The 24,896-nt window shown below is 43.1% G+C and overlaps 3 protein-coding genes across 6 annotated transcripts in view; 2 read left to right on the top strand and 1 right to left on the bottom strand.

Moving 5' to 3' along the window:
• Positions 1-1,432: 1,432 nt before the first annotated feature.
• LOC143127770 (uncharacterized) lies at positions 1,433-16,188 on the top strand. 2 transcript variants are annotated; one of them, XM_076289463.1, is made up of 7 exons: positions 1,433-1,694; positions 5,588-9,102; positions 9,537-10,313; positions 11,621-11,667; positions 11,827-11,882; positions 13,530-13,856; positions 14,497-16,188. In XM_076289463.1, exons 2-7 carry the CDS (start codon positions 5,803-5,805, stop codon positions 14,592-14,594), a joined length of 4,605 nt encoding a protein of 1,534 aa, XP_076145578.1. In that variant the 5' UTR covers positions 1,433-1,694; positions 5,588-5,802; the 3' UTR covers positions 14,595-16,188. The 2 variants fall into 2 exon arrangements, with proteins under 2 accessions (XP_076145578.1, XP_076145579.1); XM_076289464.1 differs by lacking the exon at positions 1,433-1,694 and adding an exon at positions 1,726-1,925.
• An 817-nt stretch (positions 16,189-17,005) lies between these two features.
• ecsit (ECSIT signaling integrator) lies at positions 17,006-22,886 on the bottom strand. 2 transcript variants are annotated; one of them, XM_076289461.1, is made up of 8 exons: positions 22,775-22,886; positions 22,172-22,327; positions 20,919-21,330; positions 20,465-20,688; positions 19,645-19,702; positions 18,405-18,553; positions 18,030-18,150; positions 17,006-17,755 (listed from the first exon to the last, which is right to left on the bottom strand). In XM_076289461.1, exons 2-8 carry the CDS (start codon positions 22,310-22,312, stop codon positions 17,490-17,492), a joined length of 1,371 nt encoding a protein of 456 aa, XP_076145576.1. In that variant the 5' UTR covers positions 22,313-22,327; positions 22,775-22,886; the 3' UTR covers positions 17,006-17,489. The 2 variants fall into 2 exon arrangements, with proteins under 2 accessions (XP_076145576.1, XP_076145577.1); XM_076289462.1 differs by having other exon boundaries at positions 20,919-21,327.
• A 293-nt stretch (positions 22,887-23,179) lies between these two features.
• eml3 (EMAP like 3) overlaps positions 23,180-24,896 on the top strand; it is a 47,075-nt gene continuing 45,358 nt past the window's right edge. The window contains exon 1 of one of the 2 annotated variants that reach the window (XM_076289459.1): positions 23,180-23,467. In XM_076289459.1, coding sequence (XP_076145574.1) covers positions 23,386-23,467 — 82 coding nt within the window. In that variant the 5' untranslated portion in view covers positions 23,180-23,385. The remainder of the gene's footprint in view (positions 23,468-24,896) is intronic. The other variant, XM_076289460.1, reaches the window with a different exon arrangement.

Here is a 24,896-nt window from a genome sequence, read left to right as displayed (position 1 = left end):
ATTTTTTACTCTATATGCAGCACTTATAGGTTAGGTCATGCTCAAGTAGCCTACTACAAACAAACCATATAGCCTGCACTTAAATGGGATTGGATCTAGCCTACCTAAAAGCCTATGGGAATGAGTTGGCCACATTAATCAGTCCATTTAAGGTATCAGGTTATTCCCTTAAGGTCTGATGAGATCTGATGTAGTCTGATGAAGATTGATGCTCGAGACGTCAGAGTTACCTATAGTACAATTCTAATAAACAAGACAAAAAGGGGAGCTAGTGTGCAGATATTCCTTGTGATTTGTATTCCCTTAACAGAACCATAGGAAACTCTTTTTGAAATGTTGAAGCTAGAAGATGGCTGTTATAGAGTTTTGTTTTCGTGATGTTCATCCCTCTAGTGCACTATAGCTCCAATGAAAAAAATGAAACCAAAATATCAGGAATTGATCATTATTGAAAATTCAAGACGTCTCTGTGCATATGTAAGGTCTGATATATGCCTGATGAAATCTGCTCAATCAATGCTCAAAAGCTCTGAAACCATACAGAAAACATGTAATACTGCTCAGCACACGTGAATCCTGGCTCATCCAAAGACAAACTACTTTGTTTTCTACTTAATAACTACATCTTTGTCCTCATTAGTTGTAGGCCTACATGTGTGTCTGTTAACAAGGGTCTCACCACAGTTCATATGAATGAAAAAGTAGGATACTTTGTAGACTAGTCATCTTCAATTAAAAATGTTAGTTATTTACTGGTGGTCACTCTTTACCAAGATTGTTAGAAATGGCCCGTATTTGAATATGGAAATATGCTTGGAATAACTTTAACACAATGGAGACAAGGAGCTTATTTATGACTCAGACTTTGGATGTTGTTTGAAACATGTTTTGCCAGTTTGTAGGTTTTTGTTCATATAGCAATGGTCATGTTATGCCCCAGATAGCAAAATCAGATTTGCAAATATCCGACCACCAGTAGTGTGCCACTAGTCTGCTGCTGGACCACCATCATCTTTAATTTAACTGGTTGTGAATATTTAAAAAAAAAAAAATTTTGGACCACAATTGACAAAGTGTTGGGGTGTTTGTCAGCAACCTACCAGTGGACCGCAGGAAAACCAATGAGAGAAACACCAGTGGACCACCTGATCCGGCCCAGTGGGCCGACAGCACTCCACCAGCCTCTTGCTATCTGGGGTAGGCCAAGTGAAGACATAAAACATGAAATATTCCACAACACAGCATTGATAAGCCAGGCCTCCAGCTGTTGTATGCAACGTGTTTGTGGGATAAATGTAGGTTACTCATGTGGCTGTCATGCGAGCTTGTGTTCAATCATCTATCAACAAATGAATCAATGTTAAACCACATTTCTCAGTTCTCAGTTTTTGTGTCAGTTACCGACACGCACGTTCGTCTCATATCGGAGTTAATATTGCTAACACACTCTCACACGCACACGCAGCCATGTCCTCTTTTGGTTCGCACTGGAGCTTTAAGAACGTTCTGTCTGTCCACGCGTTACGCAGTGTACACACAAGCTGTTAGGTCCCACATCCTGGTACTTTTCACCGTTGTCAAGGCATCAATAGGAAGAAAGGCAGCCTGGCTCGTGCAAAGTAGCTGCAGTGTCCTGACTGTGCCCATGTCCAAGCGCCCGAAAAGTGTCCCGGAAAGTTAGGTGTAACTACCAGGTAAAACTGATGCATGCTTTATTTCACAAATTTCGGAGAGTGGTTTTGAATGGCGCCGAGCATTGCTATGTAATTGGTATCGCTTCGTTTTACATAAAGCAATCCCCTGGCAGACAGACGCCAGTCTGTGTGGACAGGAGAAGGAAGAGCTTGTCCATTGTAGCCTACAGTAGTAACGTTACACAAGAGACAACGCAAACTGGGCATGATTACAACGAAACTGGCGCGCTTGTAAGTTATTTAACCCTCTCAATTTTGTCGCACTACTGTAGGATATGCTACGGAGCCCTAGCTGAATGTATTTGTAAATAAATACGTGAATTATGGCTAACGATAACCCTCCACTATAGACAGAGGGGGACATGTTTTAAAGGGACAGGTCGGTGTTTTTGCTTCCTGATTTGACTGTTCCACGTCTAGATTTTTCAGGAATTCTCCGCATTCCAGCCAACAAAGAGAGCATCTAAAAGTCAGCTCTGTTATTTCAGTGTGCTATAGCATAAACATAGGATTTTATGTAGTTGAAAACAGGGAATCATTTATAAAAAAAAAAGGGTTTTATGTAGTTGAAAACAGGGAATCATTTGAACTGCATATTGGTATGTGTGTGCTAGCTACTTTAACTCTTGACCATTAATGTCACATTCTGTGGCCTCTAGTGGGGCAAGGATCATTAGTAATAGGCCTATATATTTTAGGCCATGCAGTTGGGTGTAAGCATGGGCTAGGAAGCAATTAAAATGTGGGTGGGGCTAAAATCGGAATCATTGGTCCAACCTAACCAATCACATTGATCAGGGATTCCTGACGTTACTACTTAATCTAAACTTTCCAAACTGACAATAAACAGCATAAGAAGTCCAGAAACAATGTATGTGGGCCTTTGCTGTAAATTAAATTCAAAATTTTTCCAACTGCACTTTTTTGATGTTTTCTGGCCCTTACCATAGCCCCTTACGGTTTTGAATCTAGCGTCATCCCTTCTTGTTGCTGATTGGGCAGGTAGTCTGCCGAGTCTGGCAAGTGAATCTGAGGAAGACCGCAAGGTCGAAACGTCATCTGCCAAATAATGACACATAAACTCAAAAAAGAGTACCAAGGAGTGTACAAACTTTTTTCTTAAAAAACAGGTAGGCTAGTCTGCCGACCTGGGGAAACGCTAGTGAATCTATCTCCCTTAAAAGAGATCTAGTGTGGGCTGGCCAGGCTACTTTTCTATTCTTTCACACAAACATACAGTTAGGCTATTTGTGGGCATTTGAGGATGGTTTTGGGAGGTAACCATGTAGGCTACACCATGCTGTTGGAGGTGCAAACAAATGCTGCATCACCATTGAGATCATACTGTAGTAAGGAGCTGGCTTAAGGGTTATAAATGTATTTTGCCTTGTTTAGATTGTATAATGAAAACACAGCTTTTATAGCCATCCATGCATGTTCACTTCTGGTCCTTGGCTATGAATTTGGAAGCTATAGCAGACTATTTGACGTCTTTAGAACACTAAACATATCGGACATGTCAAATGTTGAGTTAGCCTACTACAGTCTAGATTTTTGGACGTTAATCACTCACTTCTATGATGTATTGCTATTGTCTATCCAAAGTGAAATGCCTGTTTCCAAGTTAACTGATGGTCAAATCAACCAAAACTCCGATTGTTTGCACCTCCAAGTGGTGTGTGATGTAGGTCTGTGACGCGAGTTTGTGTGAAAGAATAGCCTACTCTTTCCACTTACAAAGTTAACAATAGGCTACTTCTGTTTGTCTGCAGGGATCCTCTCTACAGTATCACATTAGTGTAATGATATTTTGAACCTTGTCAGTATCTTAAAGTAGCGATTTACTTTGATGTAGCGAATTTGCCCCAACACAGTTTTTGCTATAGCCTATGCTATTCCCTTGCGAATGCATTCTGGTCTTACTCAGCACTACTTAAATTAACGCGGTTAACATCCCCAATGACAGTTTGCACACCTTATCATTTAAAAATAGACCTTGGATTGTTGATAGACCAAACTTTTCTTTTAACATCACCATAGGTCTTTTATTGATGAGGGTTCTGCTCTCCCAGACAGTGCTTTTTTGCATGTTGTTCTGATTCTCTGTGTTGTTAAACTGTGCAGTTGCAAATCAGATCTCTATCTATAAGTGAGAGAGTCTTAAAGTCTTAAAAATCAGGTTAATTGGTGAGTGAAATATCTTATCATTAGGCTATAGTTTTATGTGTCCCATTACAACAGGCAATTTAGAAATGTTACATTAATTAATCAAGACCCATGTTGGCACCACATTTTGGCCAGAGTGTCATTGCCACTTACTGACCTTTCTTGGTAGGCCTGCTGGTTGTACTAAAATCTGTAACCTATGTGTGTCAAAGGCTGATATGACCTAAGACATACAGCCCTGGTTACTGGCGAACCGCAAATTGTGTTTTATCTTGAGTTTGGTTAGAGAGAAATCAATTAAATTGAGAACAGTTGACCACACTGAAAAAAGTAAATGGCTAAAATGGCTTAAGTTAAATTTCATAGGCTACTAAATGACACGTAGGAAGGCCTATAGGGCAGACATATCTCAAACTCATTTCAGGGAGGCACCATGACACTTACCACCTACCTCTGATGACAAAATGTTATAATATATCACAGCCTATTGCAGTTTATAATCTACACAGGTTCATTTATTCAATTCAGTTTCTAGGGAGTTTGGCCTCATCACATAGGCTTCAGGGTTCTACGGTCATGGAATATCTGGAATATTATGACATTTTTAATAAAGTCTATTCCAGACATGGAAAGTCAAGGACTTATATCATTTTTGGGGCAAAGTCAGGGAATATCAGGGAATTTTGTTGTAGTAGTTTAAAATGTACTTGACAAAATACATAAATACAAATGAGTTTGGTTCCAAAACACTATATCTCCATTTTTAATTTAATGGATAATCACATTAATAAGTCATGTTTTTTGATTGTGTATTTCAGGTAATATGAATAAAATTGCAGTTGTGTTGTTTTGATTGATTTAAAGATTTTCAAGCAGCATTGGTGTTAATCGGGTTATTCACTTTTCCGATTACTGCTTGCTTGTGGCTGTGGTTAGCCTTCCTTTGATAATTCAATGCCCAGTTATTCATTTCCCAAATGGTCTTGGAAATTCAGGATTTTTGTCAGGGAAAAGTCATGGAGGAACGATGAGGCTTACCTGAGCAGCTTGCCAGATACTTAAAAAGAAGGAATGACACCTGTTAAATTTACCTCAGCATGTCTTTAAAGTAATTTGACCACAAAGGGCAGTGGAAAAGTAGTCTAAATGTTGCACACAGTGCAGCAAGCAACACTGTCATCTATTGGCAGGGTCCACTTGAGGGTGAAATACTTTTTTGTAAAACTCTGCCATCGCACTGTAAGATGCTTTGATGTTGAGCATCAGGGAGCCGTTATCAATATGTGTGAGCTAGCTTCCAGGAAAGGTGGGATGTCTGTATAGCGGGAATGAAAATGTTCATTCAATCAGCCATTTCTTAACCGTGGACAATAAGGCACTGTGATCTTTACATTAACCGTCGTGTTTTGTTGCCGTATTCTCTTTTTTTGCATACTAATAAACGAAAAAGTTAGTGATGTTATTGTCAAGTTATTTTGAAATATACAAAACATTTCAATAATGCTTTATTATTAGTAGGCTATACCCCTTGATAGTGCTACAATAAAGTTATGTTATTCATTATGTTATTTATTTCATGAGATGCACAGGTAGTGCTTGTCTAAAAATACTATGTAGCCTATTTTTATCTCACAGCCTCTCTTTTGATGTACATATGAATAGTCACATTCTGGACTTAAAAATGTAAATTGAGAAAACCTGTCTTTCTACTCTTATTTCTTTCTCAGGACCACAGGATGCTGCAGCACAAACCTCTGATAGATGGACAAATGTCTTTGATTCATATGTCATTTGGTTACAGTCAGAGGAGAGAATACCAAAGTGACCCAATATGTGACTGCTGTTAACCTCCAAGATGGGAAACTAACTGAACAAATTGGAGTGTAATGTGAGGCGAGACTACAGTTTCTTTGCTAAAGACTGTTGCAGAGTCGATGATCCAATGGCCACTGCAAAAGGTCCTCGCACACAGCGCTATCGCCCAGCATCTGAATTTGATAACGCCACACTTGCTAAGAAGAGGGAATATTGGAGAACTAAGAAAAGGGAACAAAGGGCAAAAGTGTCGGCTGTTAGGAAGAAGCTTGGGGCAGAGAACTCAAGTGTCTGTGATGCGAGACGCAACACCTTTGGTGCCCATGTGCAAAATGCTGCGTCGGGTCCCATGTTGCTAAACAGAGATGGAACATACCAGTCCAATGTGTGTGACCCATCTGAATCAGGTCTTTTGACCTCCAGCTGTGGTGAGCGAGTGGTCAAGACTGGTGAAAGTGAGGTTCGTGTGTCGGGAGCAGTTCCAGGCTCCTCACCACAAAACGTTTCCCCTGCCCAGAATGTCCGATGGTTCCAGAGGATTAAACTAAACAAAGTCTTACCAAAAATCCCAGAGGGATCAGATGCTCCACAAGGCAGTGCAATGGGTTGTAGAAAAATGGCCACAACAGGGCCTTCAGTTGTATCCAACACCTTAGCCAAATCCAGCAGATCTCTACAGAACATCAACGCCCCAGTGCCTGCAGTTCATGTCACAGTGCATCCTGCTATTACCGTGAACCACAGAACTCCAAGCAGAATAGAAGCTACTAATAGAACAACTTCAGTTAAGGTGTATAGTCACAGCCTTCCACAAAAGGGTAAACCTGGACTTAATGACCACAAGAGGCCTCAAGTAAGAGTCCAAATCCCACATAAAGCTGTGCCTCTTAGTGTGACAAACAAAGTAGGGGTTGATGTGAAACAGTGCTCCTCAGAAGTCGGTAGTGCCAACATTAAGACTAAACCGTGTGCCTTGGCCACAAAGTTCACATCTCCTCTTGAAAGACAGACGCCTAAGACAGAGGAGCAGAGGGCAGCGAAACGACGTGAGGTGTGGCGCATCAAGAAAAGGGAACAAAGAGCAAAACGGGCTGCAAAGTTAGCCAGGGAGAGGGAGAGAATACAGAGGATGGATGTTACAGTGCAAGGGACAGTGCAGACATCCTGTGCAACTCTTACTAGGCCAAGACTGTTGAGGCAGGGTCAAAGGCAAGCTGTAAATCAGGCCAGGATGCCATGTGTTCCTGCTTCACAAATGCAGATACAGAGGCAGCAGCAAAACCAGGCATTAGCATTGTCTGGCCCCAGTCCAAAAAGCACACCTACTGCAATTAGAAAACAATCTGATGGCCCTTTGCTATCCAATCATATTGGGATAGATCCTCAGCCACCAGCTGTTGTAAAAACAGGAGTCCCAAAACAGACCAATGCATTTTATGCACCCTCTGCGGCAACATCAACTTGTGTTGTTAGTAATAACATGAACTTGGAACAAGGCTTTGCCCATGCACCTAAAGAAGTCACCGCTCAGTTTTCAAACACAGCCAGAGGCACAGCACGTCCCAAAATACAAATAAATAAGTTTGTAAGAACCCAAAGGTTTCTTGTACATAGAAATACAAGGATGCCCCACATGTCTTTCCATGAAAACCCAGAAGAGACAGCTGAGCAAAGGATGGCCAGGAAAAGAGAATACTGGCGCATCAAAAAGCGTGAGCAGCGGGCCAAACTCTCAGGGGAGATGAAGGCCAGGCTGAGGGAGCGGGATAGCCTGCTGCGCCGTGTGAAACGCTACCAGTCCATCTTGGAGGAGATGCGTCGGGCACGAGCAGAAAGTCAGAGGGTCCAACAACTTCGGAGAAATATTATAATTGATAGCTCAGAGCCCATTGGTGGCTATATTAGGGAGGATGGGACTGTCACCATTAGTATGCAAACTACATCTTCTGCAAAAGGCACAGGTGGAGTTGAAAAGTTGTCCCCCTCCAAACCACTGCTACCCACTGCACATTGCAAGGTTTTCACTAATAAAGGATGTGGTAGTTTTAGTGGCCACATGAACTTAAACCCTCCACCTTTACAAAAAGGAGCAGTTCAGCTGAGAAGTAGTTACCCTGACCGGATGTCTGTACAGGAACCTCCAAAATTAGTCTGTATTACACCTAGGCTTCTGACCAATAACCTTCATAATAAATTCACAAACTCAAGTCCTAGTACTTCTCAAATGACTGTTTCTGCTCCAGACCATAATCGAAATATTATTAATGACACTACAAATTTTAAGAGGATTGGGAATGTAGCCAGGCCATTTGGCACAGTTCCTGTGGCTGCTGAACCCACTCCAGAACTAACTGAAGAAGAAAGGATTGCTCGAAGGCGTGAATACTGGAGAATCAAAAAGCGGGAGCAGAGAGCCAAGCGTGCTGCCCGACTTAGGCAAGGACTGTTACGCGGAAGGGCCATGGCAGCTATGAGAAGACGGCAGAACCATACCCCAGTGTCTATACCCAGCAGTGGCAACCAGACCACAACAAATTCCTCTGTCCCAGTCAACACCTCAACCACTCTCCCTTTACCACCCAGCATATGTATTCCTCTCCCAGCTGAAAGCGTGAAGCAAGAACAAGAGTTGTCGGTCAAGGAAGAGCTGAATTCTCCTTTGGAACAGTCCTTCTGCAGTGACCAGAAGCCCTCCCTTGCAGCACTCCAAGAGTTGCCGAGTGAAACAGACCCATCGGGCAGTGTGGACAGCCAGGCCACCACGCTCCTGGCTGTGGCCTCCATGAAGAAACTCCTAGAGGAATCGCTTAGCACTGTTGTGAGCTCGGACACACCAGAAAAAAGCATTACAATGGAAGCATCTCAGTGTAAGACTGAAGAGGAGCCACTGGTTGTTGAGGAGTCAACAACCTCTGATGTCAAACCAAATCCTGCGTTAGATGCCGCTGAAGAGGTAGTGGAGGTTGAAATGCCAGGGTCCATCTGCTTTTCTGCTGAAGATGCACATCTACAGACAAATGACAACTCAGGATGCCACACCTGTCCTCTAACATCTCCTCTTCTCCCCAATCCACATTGCAGTCAAGAAAGTCCACCATGTATTGATACCCGGTCCTTGCCTGACATCATGGCTTCCTCAGCTTCCATCATGCCTGCTTCTCTCTGCTCCACTCAGCAACCACCCTGCTCTCAAACCTCAACAACTCCTACTTCAGCACAAACAGTTCAGGCGTTTTGCTCCACAAGGGCCAACCTGCAGCCATCTTGTTCCTTAAAGACATCAAGTCATCAACCACCTGGAACAGAGGTGCCTAATGAAAAGTCCAACCTGCAAAGGAAGAGGGAGTACTGGAGGCTCATGAAAAGACAGCAGAGGGCCAGGAAAGCACAAGAGAAGCAGAGGAAACCAGCTACAAAAGCACTTCAGGTACATCAGCACATTATAACAGAATCTTAAAGTGAAGTTTAATTGCCAGACCCAAATAGCATTAAAGCTGCAGTTGGCAAGATTTTTTTTATCATATTCACTGAAACCGACACTATGCTCCGACAGAACAACATAAATCAGCCGGTTTTAGAAAAAAACCCGCACTTCTACCTCCACCCTTCTAGCTCCCGGTTTTTCTGGTCCAATCAGAGCAGGTCTGTGTGAGATCTGACTGTCAATTACAGTTTGGTGCAGTCTGGTGCGCACTGACGAGCACAAACTTGATGAGAGGGTGCTCGGCGGTAGTGGGGGAGAGGCATGAGAGTTGTAAACATTCAACATTTTGACTTGCCAACTGCAGCTTTAAGTGTTATGCTATAAAAGGGTTTCTGTAAATAAAAAGTGTGTGTGAAATTTCTTTTTTCTCCTTTCAGACTCAGAGGCCAAGTCAGAGCAGCTGCTCAAAGGCCAGTCTACCTCTCAACAATTCTGCTTCTTCAGGTTGCACCTTGAAAGGAAAGACACACCATGGTACAGTCAATTCATTGCCCACTCTTCATGTCATGAACCACCCTGTTTCCAATACAAACCAGCAGCAGAATCTCCATCAGTATGGCTCACCGTCAGATAGGTCCCTCATTGCACATAAAACCGCAAAGCCTGGATGTTCTCCCAGGGCTAACCTTCAGGGCCATCCCTCCTGTGGTCGTGCACTTGCACGTACCAGTGGAAGCAGAGAGGTCCCTCCACTTTTGCGGCAAAGGGTAATCCCTGTACCCTCTGGTGAAAAGAATGGGCCACTGCTAATGGTGCAGCCTCAACAGGACTCTGCCCCTGACCAAAGGCAGGGAGTGAGCCGCTGGTGCCTCCAGGTGCAAACGGGTGCCTCCGTGCCCCCTTCCCCCACACTTACAGCCAACCGCCCCAACCACCGACCCTCTGAACTCTTCGGTACGGCAGCCCCTCCATCTCACAACAGCAGGAGCCTGGCCAAGCACTCAGGCACTTTCAGTTCCCACAAGCGCACACAGAGTGCCGTTAATGATGATGATGTTATGCGAAGGAAGAGGGAGTACTGGCGGGTTAAGAAGAAGGAGCAGAGGGCCAGGAAGGCAGCACGCGAGAGTGGGCTTGGACATATGGGCACATCTTCTGAATGGGAACTGGTCCTCCCCACCCAAAGCCAGTTACTTCAAGATGAACAATCTCAGGTAGGGTGTAATTTCATTATATTTAGAACACCATGGAATTGCTTTAACCTGGCTCCCACTTTCCCATCTTTTGGCACCCAGATTTCTGCTATGAGTAAAAATGATCTGATCAGTCCAGTATTGACCTAATGTTGGTTAGAAAATTTGTCCATCTTTCAACGGTGCTGTAGCCTCATTATTAAAATGTTGTGGAAGCAAGGTTCATCTGGATCCGGAAAATATTTTAGTACTCTGTACACTGTTTTGTGCTATATTGTATTCTGATGATAAAACAATGTGCAGAAAAACCATCCTGAGGCACTGATATTAAAACCTCGCAGGTGGCCTCCAAGGCTGGTGTCAGAGACACTTAAATAAGGGAGAACTTTCACTCTCAGAACACATGCGGATTCCGAAACTGGCATCAGTTTATCTAAAGGGGACTCGCAAGTGAGCTCAGAATGAATTGAAGTCTGTGGAGCTTCTCTGACCAATCAGCATTCATAAGCAGAATGCTAGCGTGTTTAGGGCACCCACCCATTAAGAAACCGATAGGGCATTTTTTTCCTTTAGATGTATAACCCATACTGTACTTGTGAAAACTACAATAACATTCGATATTTAGCTGTCTAGCCCCATAGACCCCTATTCATATTGCACTCGCTCATGATCGCCCCCTAGGTGAACTGCAACCAGTTTCGATATAATGGGAGTTAATAGGAAGTGAACAGGCTTGCTGTAAAGGGGCTCTGCTGGTTTTCAGGTTTCACCATTCCCTAGAACAAATTTAGACCCCAAAATGGGGGAAATAGTAGCCTAGTTAAAAACCAAACACACTCACGATTGGGAAACCTTTCCAATGCTAGCATGGTGACAGGTGTAGACATAGCCTTAACTTTGGTTGGGCTGGACCAATCATTTCAATCACATTGACCAGGGATTCCTAACATTACTTCCCTACATTGTCTAAACTTTACAAACTGACAATAAACAGGATCGGCTCTCAGAAAACAATGTATGTAGGCCTACCCTTTGCTGTAAATAAATTAATTAGTGAATTGTGGTGTTCCAAACTAGTATCTCCCTGAAAGGGGATCTAGGTGGGCGTGGCCAGGCTAGGAAAATAGGGTCCAGTTTTGAAAAAAAGGATTTTCCTCATGAAACCTTATCCGAATGTGGCCAGGGCATTAATTATTCCAAGGATTATGTAAATATAATGTAATACAATTAAGGTAGCTGTTTAGTTGAGGTAATGTATTACAATGATTCCTCATGCTATGGAAGATGCATCTTTATTTGTGTGTAAAAGCTGTCCTTACACATTGCAGGATTCCAGACAGTGGTTCAAGGCTGAAGAGACTGACTTGGCTGTGAGGTAAAAAGAATACATACAAACAAAACCCCTCAAAACCAAATATGTAACCTAAATAGGAAGAGTTTCCTCGATTACACTTCCTTTTAAATGTCTTTAAATGTTTTAACATGGTAATGTTTTTTTTAACATGGTAATGTTTTTTGTCCTGTTTTTCATCAGTTCACAAGTGGATACAGATGAGGGCTATTTGGGCATGCATCCCAAACCTGTGAAAGGTATAGTTTACTCATGTAATTTGTTACCTTGCATCTTGCTTACCTTGCATACACACATCCCACACTGGAACAGAGATATCTTTATCTGATACTGTATATTGTGTCAGATGGATAAGAATACACCACCTGTACCTGTTGAATGCTTTTGGACCAACCTCCAAATACCCTTGTTGCATGTGTCTACAGTCTGTAATGTAATGCAACAATTGCTGCAAAAGTTGCCTCATTCTTAAAAGGATATTCCACAATTTGGGGAATTACACACGGTAATTTTCCCATTTAAAACTTGTCTCTTCTCAAATAAGAAAGTGTAATAAGACTAACGGAAAATGAAACGTGGAGATTTTCTAGGCTGATTTGACATGGAACTATACTCTCATTCCGGCGTAATAATCTGCTGCAGCTCAAACTTGTTGCTGGAAGTTATAGCCTACGGGGACTATTTTCAGGTGCTGCTGCGCCCATAGTACGCTCCAGGGGGTCAAGAGCGTGCAGATTAGCTTCGGCATGTTAGCATAAGCCATTTTCAAGTATGGCGCCGCATGGAGCATTTGGAACCAACTCCGTGCACGAAAGTCCGTGTTGGGCACGAGCTCTCATGTGCGTACATGTTGGTTGGCGGGTACCTATCCGAAGGCTACAGTCAAACGTTACTCAGTGTGGGACTCCACTCGGACTCCACGCGCGTTCCTGAGCAACTCTTCTTCTTGTTATGTGGCAAGCAAGGTATGTGCATTATCCTCACCCTCTGAACTGGAGGACGACTCTTTTTCCAGAATATCCAATAAAAATCGACGTTGGTCCATGGTCTTTTCCAGCTTTGGAACTTGGCGCATGGTCAGAGCCGACTGGCGCTGGATCCGAGCCCCAGTGTTCAATATGGCGTTGACTATGGCCTAGCCTCCACCATTCATTTGTATGGAGGGCGGAACTTAATCAATCTCTCCAGTTATATATAATACCTCCATGGTACGTTCCCAACGTTCCTTGATTATTACGCCAGAATGAGAGTATAGTTCCATGTCATCAGCCTAGAAAATCCGGTGTTATTACACTTTCTAACAAGTTTTGAATGGGAAAATTACTAGAAATTTTATTTTAGTCAATTTTAAGTGTGATGCTAGCAGGCGAGATGCTAATGGTCTAATCCGATTCAATGATCTATGCTAGGCTGGAGCTAAATGTGATATCCCCAGACTCGGCCAGAACAGCTGGATGAACTGGAGAAATCAGTTTAACTCGAGGGGAGGTGGAAAATGACTGCAATTCCCCAAATGGTGGAAATATCCCTTGAATTTTGGTATTCTAAACAAGGTCAAGTCCCTATGCAGAATTAGATGGAGACCTCACATGAGCTTCCCATAGATACTTTAAAAGATGAGGGATCTCCATTTAGTAATTTTGTCCCAGTTGAAAGTAATAATAAAGTTTACAACCTGAAAAGGCATTCAGAGGAAGGAAGTCTACCAAAGTTGTTTAGAGTAGAGACAGTAACATCTCTCAGATAGCAGAAAAAGTAACATAAAAAACCCAATCTGCATTTGCCCAAATTCTCACTTACAATGAGTTCACTTACATTCTTGAATGTAGAAACACGACAGATGAAGTCGAGCTCATCTCATCTCTTTTGACCTTGTGTTTCCTCAGAAGAGGCTGAGTTGGCCATCAAGAAAGAAGAGGAGGACGTCCTCGATCCCAGCGGAGGCCCTGCTTCAGCGAGTGCGTGGCGGAGCCGCTACCTCATGGACTACGACCCACTGAACCAGCTGCTGGTGTGCATGGTGTGCGGGGAGCAGCAGTTCTCCCACAGCCCGGAGGCGGCCCAGGCCCACATCGAGGAGGCCCACCCTGAGACGCTGACCCTCGGCCAACAGCAGCGCTGGAAGCTGCAGCAGGCCTGGGAGGAGCAGGTGGCCCAGCGCGAGCAGTTCTTCAGCAGCCAGCTGCAGCAGCACGCCGGCACCACGCAACCAGGTGAGCGAGGCAGCCGGCACTGCACTGGAGGATTGGTGGATGCCTTCACTTAAGGCCTTCACACAGTAAAAATCCGTCATTTCAAACACCTCAAATACAGAAAACTGCAGTAGGAAATCTCATTCAGTGACACTCTACAGATGTGAAAAGCATAGGAGATTAAAGTTTCTGAGTCAGTGTGTACACATGATTGACACAATGTGAGGTTGTGCTTATGTTGTCGTTCTGCAACAACTTTCAGACGAAAAATATGGATGTGTGTGGGGGGGGGGGGATGTTAAGATACCAGGGTTGCTAGCAATGCAGACGCAGTTGACAACACACACACCTTTTCAAGTGCCTTCTCATAATTACACAAACTACCGGGACAATCTACCCCTATAGGAAAATGCATGACTTGGCACCTGGCTTCCATCGAGTTACGAAAAAAAAATATGTTGCAGTATAGCACTGCTTCAAAGGTGATTCCAAAATACCAATACTGAACAAAGCTGCCTAATTCTGGCAGAAATGACATTAAGAAAGACCACCTGACGATATGAAGTGAATGTAGCATCCATGTGGGGGTTTATTTGTTAAGGCTATTTCATGTTCTCCAAATGCATGCTATGTTAATCTGTTTTTTTCTCTCACCCCCAAGACAACATCGCAGAAGTGGAGGTGACTGTGGAGATGGATGACTCTTCACAATCAATATACAACAAGTCTGCAAAGAGCAAGAAAACGAGAAAATTCTGAGTACTATTTCAAATGGCAGCTACTTGTATTCCAGTCATGCATTTGCAGTGAGATGAGCGAAGCGACTGAATGATGTGCATGAAGTTATTTTATACTATAGTTTGTACTATAGCTGCTTGGTTTAAAGGTGTGGGCAAAAAGGGCTTTGGAATGAGCAACTGAAAAGAATTCGAGTTTTTTTTCCCCCTTTTTGCCCTGTGTGCATGTCACTTAAACAGCTGAAGGACTTTGAGCAAAGCAGACTAGTGTTTACATCATTCTATTACAGCTCAAGTTATGGGATGGCACATTTTTACACACATGCACATACACAAACTTGAATGTATTGTCATATTTGCTGTTTTTATATGAATGCGATATTTATATTTCATTCACAAAGAAGAACAAAAACATGTTTCTGTTCAGGGATAAGCAAAATTAACAAAAAAAAATGCCTTTTAGACTCTCCTGCATGGAAAGAGTAATTCAGATTGAAGTAGCTATGCTAGCAGTTTTCAAGCCTCAAACTTTGGCCACTTCCATCTCAATTATAGAAGAAGACATTAATATAACATTCCATCATATTTGGCCTCAGTCCAGTTTTAATGTAATGTAATTATTTTCCCCTGCTCCATCCTCCAGAACAGTCTTACTCTGCCGTGTTTAATATTCTTCATCAGTTCTGGTTGACTGAAGAGGACAGTCAGCTATTCATTGCAGCTTTTATACCAGGTCAGGTTATGTTTGTACCTGAAAATTATTTAAAAGCACAGTTTCCCCAGTTACTAATACTTACCTATTTGAATATATTGTTTGAATGTAATTCAACAGCTTTTGTACAGGTACATTTGTAATGCATTTGTAGAATTTCTTATTTTCTATTCCTCTGAAGATGGTTTTCTTTTGTTGCAGCATTTTATGTCTTGCATGATTGGGCTTCCAGGTGTATGTAAATGTGGCTTTGATTTAAAAAAAAAAAATTCTTTCAGGTTATTTATTACTCATCTGTACCCAAATGCATTACATGTTTTGTTATATAAGCGTGTTATATAAAGATGTTTAATTATGTATGGGTCACGTATATTTAGCACTGATGAAACAATCAATAATTTACCATGATTAGCATTACCATAAAACACTTGAAGGACCAGAAACTGAATTAAAAGCCCCCACAGCCCAGTTCTCATCCAGAATCATTTCTAATCTCGAAGGATTACACGGCAATCTCATATCCTCACAGGCAGAGGACGTGTGTCCTAGAGGCCCTTGAGCACAGGTCTATAAAAAGCATCTTTTTGCTCAGTAATTTACTCTGCTGCAATGGGCTATTGATCGTGTGTATAGAAGTTCCATTAAATAACATATCTACTGAAGTTGTCACTTGGCATCACGATTGTACCTAAACTCTGCAGAGTACAGAATGACTGGTGTCCGTGGCTGGATGGATATAGTTCAGTCCGGGGCCCTGTTTAATTACCTTGCAGTTTGCAGTGAGTAGCTGACCCTTTTAGGGTTTGGGAGGCCCTCCACCCCCATCACGACCATGCATTTCTGAGAACTTGTGAGGCCCCTTCAAAAAATTCTCAACATCCAGCTCAAGTTTATCCTGCACACCCCTTAGTGGCCAGTTCTCACTATTGTTCCTTCTTAGTCGGTTCCCCCTGCAGGGCCTCACACAACACAGTTTTGGAGCCCCATGCTTGTACTTTCATTTCCCTTCAGCTCGTAGATAGACGGAGGGCTTTGGCAGAACAGTCGTGAAAGACCCCAATGCTTTCTGCACTCACTACCACGCTGCTTTAGGCCCCCGCGTGAGGCATCTTTAGCTAGTTCCTCCTGATACACATTCCAAGGGTCCTGACATACATTCCAAGACCTACTAGGGCATTACTCACTACTTTAAATCCAGATAAGAATGATTCAGACAGAGGAACCAGTTGAAGGCCAGAGTGGCAGCGCTCCTTGCTCAGTGGTTTATCTGAGAGGGCATCCCTGGAGTCCTCACTGCACTCCCAGGAGAGGCGTATCAGGATTGTCTTCCACACAGCAGACAGAGGTGGTCTCTTTCTCGTTAGCACAATGCTGTCCTGTGGAGCTGATGGTAGTCTCCATCCAACTTTTGAATGTACGTTTTGACCATTCAAATAAAACAATTATGATTTGTTAGAAGGGGGTGGATTAACTCTCAATTAAGGTATAATGCAATTAAAACTGCATTTCTACCTCTTTTAACGTTGCTCTTACCTTACATTTTGATCCAACAGCTGTTCAGAACTCTTGCCTTGATTAGGAGAATGTCCATAGAATATGAGAATGAGCTGAACGGCTTCCTGACTTCTGATGAGTCATTTAAACTTTGGATTGCTCTCTTGAAGGGGTAACTGTTTCATCTGTAGCTCACCGTACAAAAAACATTCCCACACTTCATCACATAAATACAGACTTTACCTTTTTACTCAGTTGTTACAATATTGCATGATTTCATTTTCATACATTTAAATAATACACATTCACTCAGACATTACCAGCGGACATATTTCTGATTAAAATGACTGTCAAAATAAACAAAAAGGTTTGAATCTGAACCAGTTACATAAAATAAAAATATGTCTGCAGTATTCAACAAGAGTGTCCACACACGTGCATCTAATGATATCAGCAGAGGACCTTTTGCAAACAGATGATGCACTGAACAGTCTTTATTTTTTTGCTGTTAGGGATGACTGAGTATCCGGTCTTCTTCTTGTAGAGTTCAAGTTGCAATCCCAGCAAAGCACAACTAAGCCAGCTAGCCCCTCAGGAGTATCTGAGTGTTGGAACTAATATTAGATTAGGGTTATCATCTAATCCTCTTGGAGTAGACCTGGGACACGTTGGCATGCCGCTGCGGTAAGCTGCTGACCCTCCCTGCGGCCCTCACTGCTTCACTCTCTGCCCCCCCAGCTGCTGCTCCTCCATGACATGGTCAGGTTCCGCGCTGTGTTCCGCCTCCATGTCCGCTCCTGGAGGCCGCTGTGGTTCCGTGAGGTCTTGGAGCTCCCGGGGGCCGGACTCCAGGCGGAAGACGGTGGGGATGCGACCCAAGATAGGGTTGGTCTCCTGGAGGCCTGCGATCCAGCGGGCCAGAGTGACCTGGTCACCCTGGCCGGCCATACACATGGCGTAGATGGCCCCCTCCTCAACTGAAGAGCAAAGGATTTTTTTATTACATAAATAATTAACGTTTATTCAGTAACGTTTATTCAGTTATTCAGTAAGATGGTCATTACAAAATAATTTACTGATAAGCAAGAGGAGATTCATATGTTTAAATAGCCAGAGTGAAGATGACATAATTACCATGTTCGTTACCTGGACAAAATACTGTATTAAACCTATTGCAGTTACATCCATGAATAGGTCAATGTGTGCAGGGAAGGAATTATATAAATAAAATAAAAGATCTCTAGAATTTACCGTTGTCCACATTGAAGCTGAAATCATCCCCCATGTCACGCTGAAGGTCCATGTCTATCCACAGAGGGTAGTGAATAGATTGCTGAGGACCCACAAGCTCCGGGTCCATGTACTCCTCCACCTACAGGGCACAGACACAAGCAACAAGGCCGTCACTGCTTGGAAAACATTTAAAGTGTTTAAACTTAATGGTGCCAAACCCTGCTGTTCTGGAACTACTAAAGGCTCATAAAATCAAATAGAGAAATAGATTTGTATCCATTTAGAGGAATAGCACATCAGCAGATGTGTTCGATTCCATATTGTGGGTGTCAAGCCGATCTCATTAGATGGTTGTCTATCTTAAACATTGGGAAAACAAACAACTCTTCACACCTTCTCCTCAGGTGGCACCGGGTCTGCCTTCAGCACATAGTAGTAGACGCAGGTCCTCCTGAGCCACAGGGGATACGGTCCCTCCACAAACACCGGCTTGTTGGGGTTGTGCTTGGCCAGGAGGGCCTGCTGGTCTGGACTCTGGATCCCTGATGGGCAGAGAGCAATGCAGCCGTTACCACTTCAGCAACTCGTAACGGAAACATTTGGTGCCATGTCTTTCTGCTGTGTGGATTCCTTTCAGTTAACTTTAATCTCATCTAGATGTTTTATTATCAATGTATCGGCAGCTTGTCTTACCTAACTTTTCAGGCCGCCACGCGAGCCAGACGAGGGGAATGCTTGACGCATGTTCAAATGTACCAAATAATAATCCAAACTTTCAACTTAAATAGGATTCTCTAGCCTTCTAAACGTAACTGAAAACTATCCTAGATAGTGTATGAATGCAAATCAATGTAAATGAAGGTCCTTTATCCTATATTCTTAATAAGAAATTCTCGAATAGCGTGAAATAGCGTGGTCAAAAAAACTGTCGGTTCTCCCGCTGAATAGCGGTTTCCTAATCAAGCACCTCCCTAGGCCGCACTTCCTGTCAGTCTATATAGTCAAAGTCCTTTTAGGCAAGTCCCTCCACTCGGCAGCCATATAGCAACGCTTTTTGGGCACTCATCAGGCATCCTATTCAGCCGAAATGTGCGTGCGCAAGGCTTCACGACACCAATCTTGCTCCAGCGGCGAGTTCACAACACACCATATGATTGGCTCAATGTATTCACATCACACCACATGATTGGCTCAATGTATTCACATGTCGACGTTTTGCCGAGGAAGGGGTGGGATATGTGTAGACAACGGCCATATTGGCGTTACAAACTAGCCCCATGCATTTCTATGGAGGATTTTTTGAGTGCTGTGTCTCCTCATTAGAAAGTCTCTGATATAGTCTTCCTGCAGGTGTGTCATGACTTGTGTTGTAAGAACCAGCAGGGGGAGATGACATTAAGTAAACTAAAACAAAAGGATAAATTGGCCCTAACAATCAATGTCAAACAACCTTTGGTCTGATCAACACTCAACACATTGAATCATGATGTTAAGTAAGTGAACAGGAATACCAGTATTCATAGGTGTGAGTACATAAGGCATTTTGACCACTTTGACTTCCTACATTTTTCACAGTGCTACTCTTAAAGAGATGTTCCTAAGTCTCAAATGATGGAGGAGGAAAGTTTCATACCAACAATGTGCGGCTCCTGGACCTCCTCGCCAGTCTCTGTGATGTCTGTGTAGGGCATCTGTGTTGGAGAGAGAAAAGGTCTGCTTCAGTCCTCTTAGAAATCATAGAGCAACAAGATGAGAGCCACAAACTAAGCGTGGCTTCTTCGCTTGAGCTGTTGTTCTATTCTATGTGAGTAGTGCTTATTGCTGCACTAACAATACCCTAGTGGCACTGTACCTTTACTGCACCTTGACTGTTGAATAAGTCTCAGCTAAATGACTGAATGTAAATGTAAGAGAAGTCATAGATAAGTAACCACAGAAACGCAGGGTGGGCAAACTCATTAGGTCAGATGAGCAAGGGTATGTTCCAAAGTACACAATGCCCTAGAGCGGACTTTGGGTTGTTCCAATATAGTATACAGTGTATTATACTGTAGCTATAGTAGAATGAGAGAAATGGTGATGCATGATCATTTTCAAACCCTTATCTAATCCAGATTATCATCACTGATCCATACACAGGTTAGGTATGGATAAACTGATACATGGGGACATATAGTAGGCCTATGTGTGCTTCAAGTACCAGACTAAGCTTGTTATTAATCCATCTCTCCTGATTCACTGCCTCCAAGTAATTGAGTAATACTGTATGTGTGTATCACCAATGCAATTGTGGCAGGATTAAGATTTCAGCATTTAAATATCACAAAGCTTTAGTACAGGCCAGGGTAAATTCTTTGGTAAATATTGCTTGTGTTCACATTCAACATAAAGTCTGTCTGCACGTCTACAGTTCAGGGTCAATAATGTGAGAATGAAGAGTCCTCCCAGCTGACCTGATAGACGGTGACTCTGGTGTCCATGTCGTTGGCGATGCGCGTGAGGCTGAAGCGGGCCAGGTCCACCGGGTCCACGGGCAGCTGGTGGGGCACAGGGAACGGGTTGGCGTGCTTGAACTTGGGGAACCAGTACATGAGGCGCTGGTACTTCCTCACCGGGTGGCCCTTGGGCCCGAAGATCTGCACCAGGAGGACCTTGGTCTCCACGTTTGGCATGATTCCTGTGACCAGACAGAAAGAATGGGATCAAAAATGGAACGTTGCTTGACAACACTTGCCTGTCTGAGGATAGCACCAGTGACCTAAATTTAAAAACTGAGACCATATGCACACTCACGGTAGTAAGGTTAACTGCTTAAAAAAGATGATAAAAGCATATGACAAGGTATAAAATGAAATATTTAAGCAGGCAGAAGGTTTCTGAGATTGTAGATTGTGTGTGGAGACCCACCATGATTCTCCATCTGTTCCAGCACTTCTACTGCGCACTCCTGTTGCCGTGGGTAATGGTTGAACATCCTCTGGATAAAGTTCCGTGGCACAAACACCTCCTTGGGAAAAACATCCAAGAGCTTGTTATAAACGGTGATGTCTCGCTCCACCCCGAACTCTGGCATCTTCTTCAGCGCTGCGTATATGAACTCCACGTGGCCTCGCCGGCGCACATCCCTCTTGTTGAAAACCTCCACGACCTTGTTGAATGTGGCTTTGTTCTTTGCCTCTTTGCCCGCCCTTTCAAACAGGTCGTCATGGGCAACCAAAGACTTGTCCTTGTTGCCATCCTCCTCACTTCCTTTGAGAGTTGAGGGCACAGGCTGGTTCTTGTCGTACCTGGAGCTGGCATGGAATGCCCGGTGCACCTGCTGGAGAAAAACAAAAATAAAATGGAAAAGAATCACCACAGACAATCAGCTGGAAATAGCTCCATGGATGCTTCAATGGACCTTTTTCACAGCAGCCATTTTTTGACATGAAATATATGGCAGGCCTATGTGTTACTAATGACATTAATTAAGGTTCTGATTCTGCTACACTTTTATTGAACAGAGACTTTATTAAGGTACTTAGTAGCCTAACAGCTGTGCTTGCCCTATTATTTCATGTCAAAATGGCAGCAGTGAAATACACTATATTGCCAAAATGATTAGGTCACCTGCCTTGACTCACATATGAACTTAAGTGACATCCCATTCTTAATCCGTAGGGTTTAATATGACGTCGGTCCATCCTTTGCATAGCAGCTTCAACTCTTCTGGGAAGGCTTTCCACAAGGTTTAGGAGTGTGTTTATGGGAATTTTTGACCATTCTTCCAGAAGCGCATTTGTGAGGTCACACACTGATGTTGGACGAGGAGACTGGCTCTCAGTCTCCGCTCTAATTCATCCCAAAGGTGTTATATAGGGTTGAGGTCAGGACTCTGTGCAGGTCAGTCAACACTAAACTATGTCATCCATGTCTTTATGGACCTTGCTTTGTGCACTGGTGTACAGTCATGTTGGAACAGGGTCTATCCCCAAACTGTTCCCACAAAGTTAAGAGCATGGAATTGTCCAAGATCTCTTGGTATGCTGAAGCATTCAGAGTTTCTTTTCAATGGAACTAAGGGGCCAAGCCCAGTTCATGAAAAACAACCAGGTGACCCAATACTTTTGGCAATATAGTGTAGGTCGATGGTGAAACAGTGTATGGTAGTTGTCATTTACCTGGACACCGGTACTGCTTAGACCGAGGGAGCAATGTGCCAGGCCTCCATTGGAGAGCACAGCCTGTAGGTGAGTGGTCCTGGCGAAGGGTGCTAGGCACCGTACACATTGACTCCGTAGTAGAATTCGAGCTGTATTCATGATAACTTCATCTTTCTGGTAGATGCATGGTGTAATACAAAGAGTGAGAATCAAATATGTGGACAAGCAACACGTACAAACTCAAGGTAGACATAAGTTAGCTAGCTTCCTATAGGAGTATATTGACAGTTTCAGTGTCAGTAACTGTACAGAGTTATGTTAGGGTGATGGTTATTTTGCAGCAGACCATCTGATTGGTGTGGTTATCTGACATAAGAGAACCAAAGCACACTTCAATTACATCACGTTCAAACACTTAACTATAGCTAAAATATACACACGTAACGAAGTTAGCTGACAACTTTGCGTATGTTGGCAAGATAACGATAACGTTACGTTAGCTAACGTTTCAGCGCTAGTTAACGTTAGCAAAGGCGACACATTATAAAATGTTGTAGCGTTACATCGACATTTAATGTATTTTTATTAAAAAAAAAAGATCAACATCAATATATACATTACCAGTTACAGAAACCATTTCATTCAGTGAAATGTCGGCTTATATGCAACTGTCAACAACTTAGTCGTTCACGGGCACTCTCCTTCAAACATGACTTTTAAACAACATGCCGGTGACCGTACTTCCTGTTCTCATCTAATGTCTTCCCCGAATCTGAATCAGATACGAATAGTTCCGTCAGACAAGGGCGTTATGCAGTGGTTTACCTCTAGGTGACACTATACGCCTAGGAAAATCTTATAGATGTCGGTTCATGAGTTTCAGCACCAAACCAAGTTTCCAGACAAGTTTTAATATACAGTGAATCCCACATGTAATGAACATGTTCTGTCACATGATACAAATCTCTTTGTGAGCAAAGGCGGAGTCCTGCGAACGGCAGAGTCATAACTTAACTGTACTTGTTATCCGTGCGATCATGCACTTGCCACCAAGAAATGCAACTCATTTCCTGGATTTGTCAATTTGAGTACAGTAGCCTACTGCAGTCCTTGGCAACACAGCGCACGTTGCCATGTGCATGTCCTTACCCTTTTTCTCGAGAGATTACGTGTGGAGCTTCTGCGTTTCGTTTCTGTCAAATCTCCAGCCTCGCTAACAGGATGGGAAACACATGAAATTGCCTGCTTCCCAGGGAAACGGTGACTTTAAAGTATTTGGAGTTTCGATCATGGATGGGTCTACGAATAGTCTTGGTAAGTTGATTACACTCAGGCTTGTCTTGTCAGTTGATAGAAAAACATTTTTGTACATTCAATATTACATAGTTATTATGTTATCACGGAAACATGTTACATCTAAGTTATAAGTCAGAGAATTAATCTACTGTTGCCGTCATGATTAATATCAGCATAGGGATTTTACACATTGTTTTACATAGTTTTAAATTGTGTTTAGAATCAGTCAGTAGGCCTACAAGTTGTATTAAGTTTAATGTAAGTTCCAGTGTTATTCAAAAGTGCACCTCAAGCAGAGTAGAAATCTGTGCCTTCAAAGTCCTAATCATGGTAATAGATTACTTCTGCTTCAGCTACTCAGATTTTCACTGGTCATAGTTTACTGCATGCAGCGAGTATGGCTTTCTCATAGGCTACTGCTTTCTCTGGAGTAGCCTACAGTGCCAAGGAGACAGAACAGTCAGAACAGTGTCATTGACCAAGTTACTTAATTGAAAGAATATGTAAAAAAAATAGTTTTTTGTTCTTTTTTTCTGTGAATAAAAATATGTTAGATCAACACTTGATGCAGTGCCAGATGGTAGCTAATCTTACTTTGGTCACTTTAACATTTGACTGACCCAAGCGCAGACTGTGAAATTGGAAAGCATTTTCAGTGAAGCTTGAGAGTATTGTGTCTTGACGCCTACTCCTGAGCTGCAGGCCTACACTATTGTTCTCTTCCCAATAGAAACACAAATAATGAAATGAAATCAGATAAACAGTGTATTGGATGTTGGCAGGATAACTATGTGTTGTTTTGAAATAGCTGCACTACAAAACACACATGTGCGTGCACACACACACAAGCCACCCACACACACACACACACACACACACACACACACATGCACACATACAGTACACACACACACACACACACACACACACACACACACACACACACACACACATGCACACACATGCACACACACATTCTCATGCAAGGCCTTCAAGCACATACATGTACACACACACACACACACACACACACTCACACACACACACACACACACACACACACACACACACACACACACACTTGCACAACATGTTTAAAGACTCTTCAAAACAATAATAATTCACATCAGCTGTTCATCAGCCTTGGCTTCCTCCCCATCCATTTTTCAGGGAGTGTATTTATTTTTCCCCTCCTTTGAGCTTACTCTTTTGCTGCCTCTTAAAAACCTTTAATGGGGGGCTGTTATTGCTGTGGCACAATGGAGGCATTGTAAGGGCGACCGCCTCTGTCCCACCTCATGTGTTTCAGGCCTCCTTGGCTCCCCGTATAAAAAGACTGGCAGCCTCCGACTTCAAGGAGCGGTTGTTTTAGGGGAGTCCTCCAGCATCTGCTAACAAGCTAACACCCCCCCCCCCCCGCCTCCCCAACACACACGCACATATGCAG

Source organism: Alosa pseudoharengus, unplaced genomic scaffold, assembly GCF_046254945.1.
Source record: "Alosa pseudoharengus isolate Yale_2024_CS ecotype anadromous, Long Island Sound unplaced genomic scaffold, YU_APseudo_1.1 YU_APseudo_1.1_scf_17, whole genome shotgun sequence".
Taxonomy (NCBI): Eukaryota; Metazoa; Chordata; class Actinopteri; order Clupeiformes; family Clupeidae; genus Alosa; species Alosa pseudoharengus.
This window is presented reverse-complemented; position numbering and strand designations above follow the sequence as displayed.

Bases quoted from the DNA above. Each gene is read 5' to 3' on its own strand.
- LOC143127770 (XM_076289463.1), top strand. From the start codon at position 5,803: ATGGCCACTGCAAAAGGTCCTCGCACACAGCGCTATCGCCCAGCATCT. The intron at 11,668-11,826 runs GTAAAAAGAATA...GTTTTTCATCAG, and splicing joins GAGACTGACTTGGCTGTGAG to TTCACAAGTGGATACAGATG. The intron at 11,883-13,529 runs GTATAGTTTACT...GTGTTTCCTCAG, and splicing joins GCATCCCAAACCTGTGAAAG to AAGAGGCTGAGTTGGCCATC.
- ecsit (XM_076289461.1), bottom strand. From the start codon at position 22,312: ATGAATACAGCTCGAATTCTACTACGGAGTCAATGTGTACGGTGCCTA. The intron at 19,703-20,464 runs GTCAGCTGGGAG...TCTCCAACACAG, and splicing joins CCAGAGTCACCGTCTATCAG to ATGCCCTACACAGACATCAC. The intron at 17,756-18,029 runs GTAAATTCTAGA...TTTGCTCTTCAG, and splicing joins CAGCTTCAATGTGGACAACG to TTGAGGAGGGGGCCATCTAC.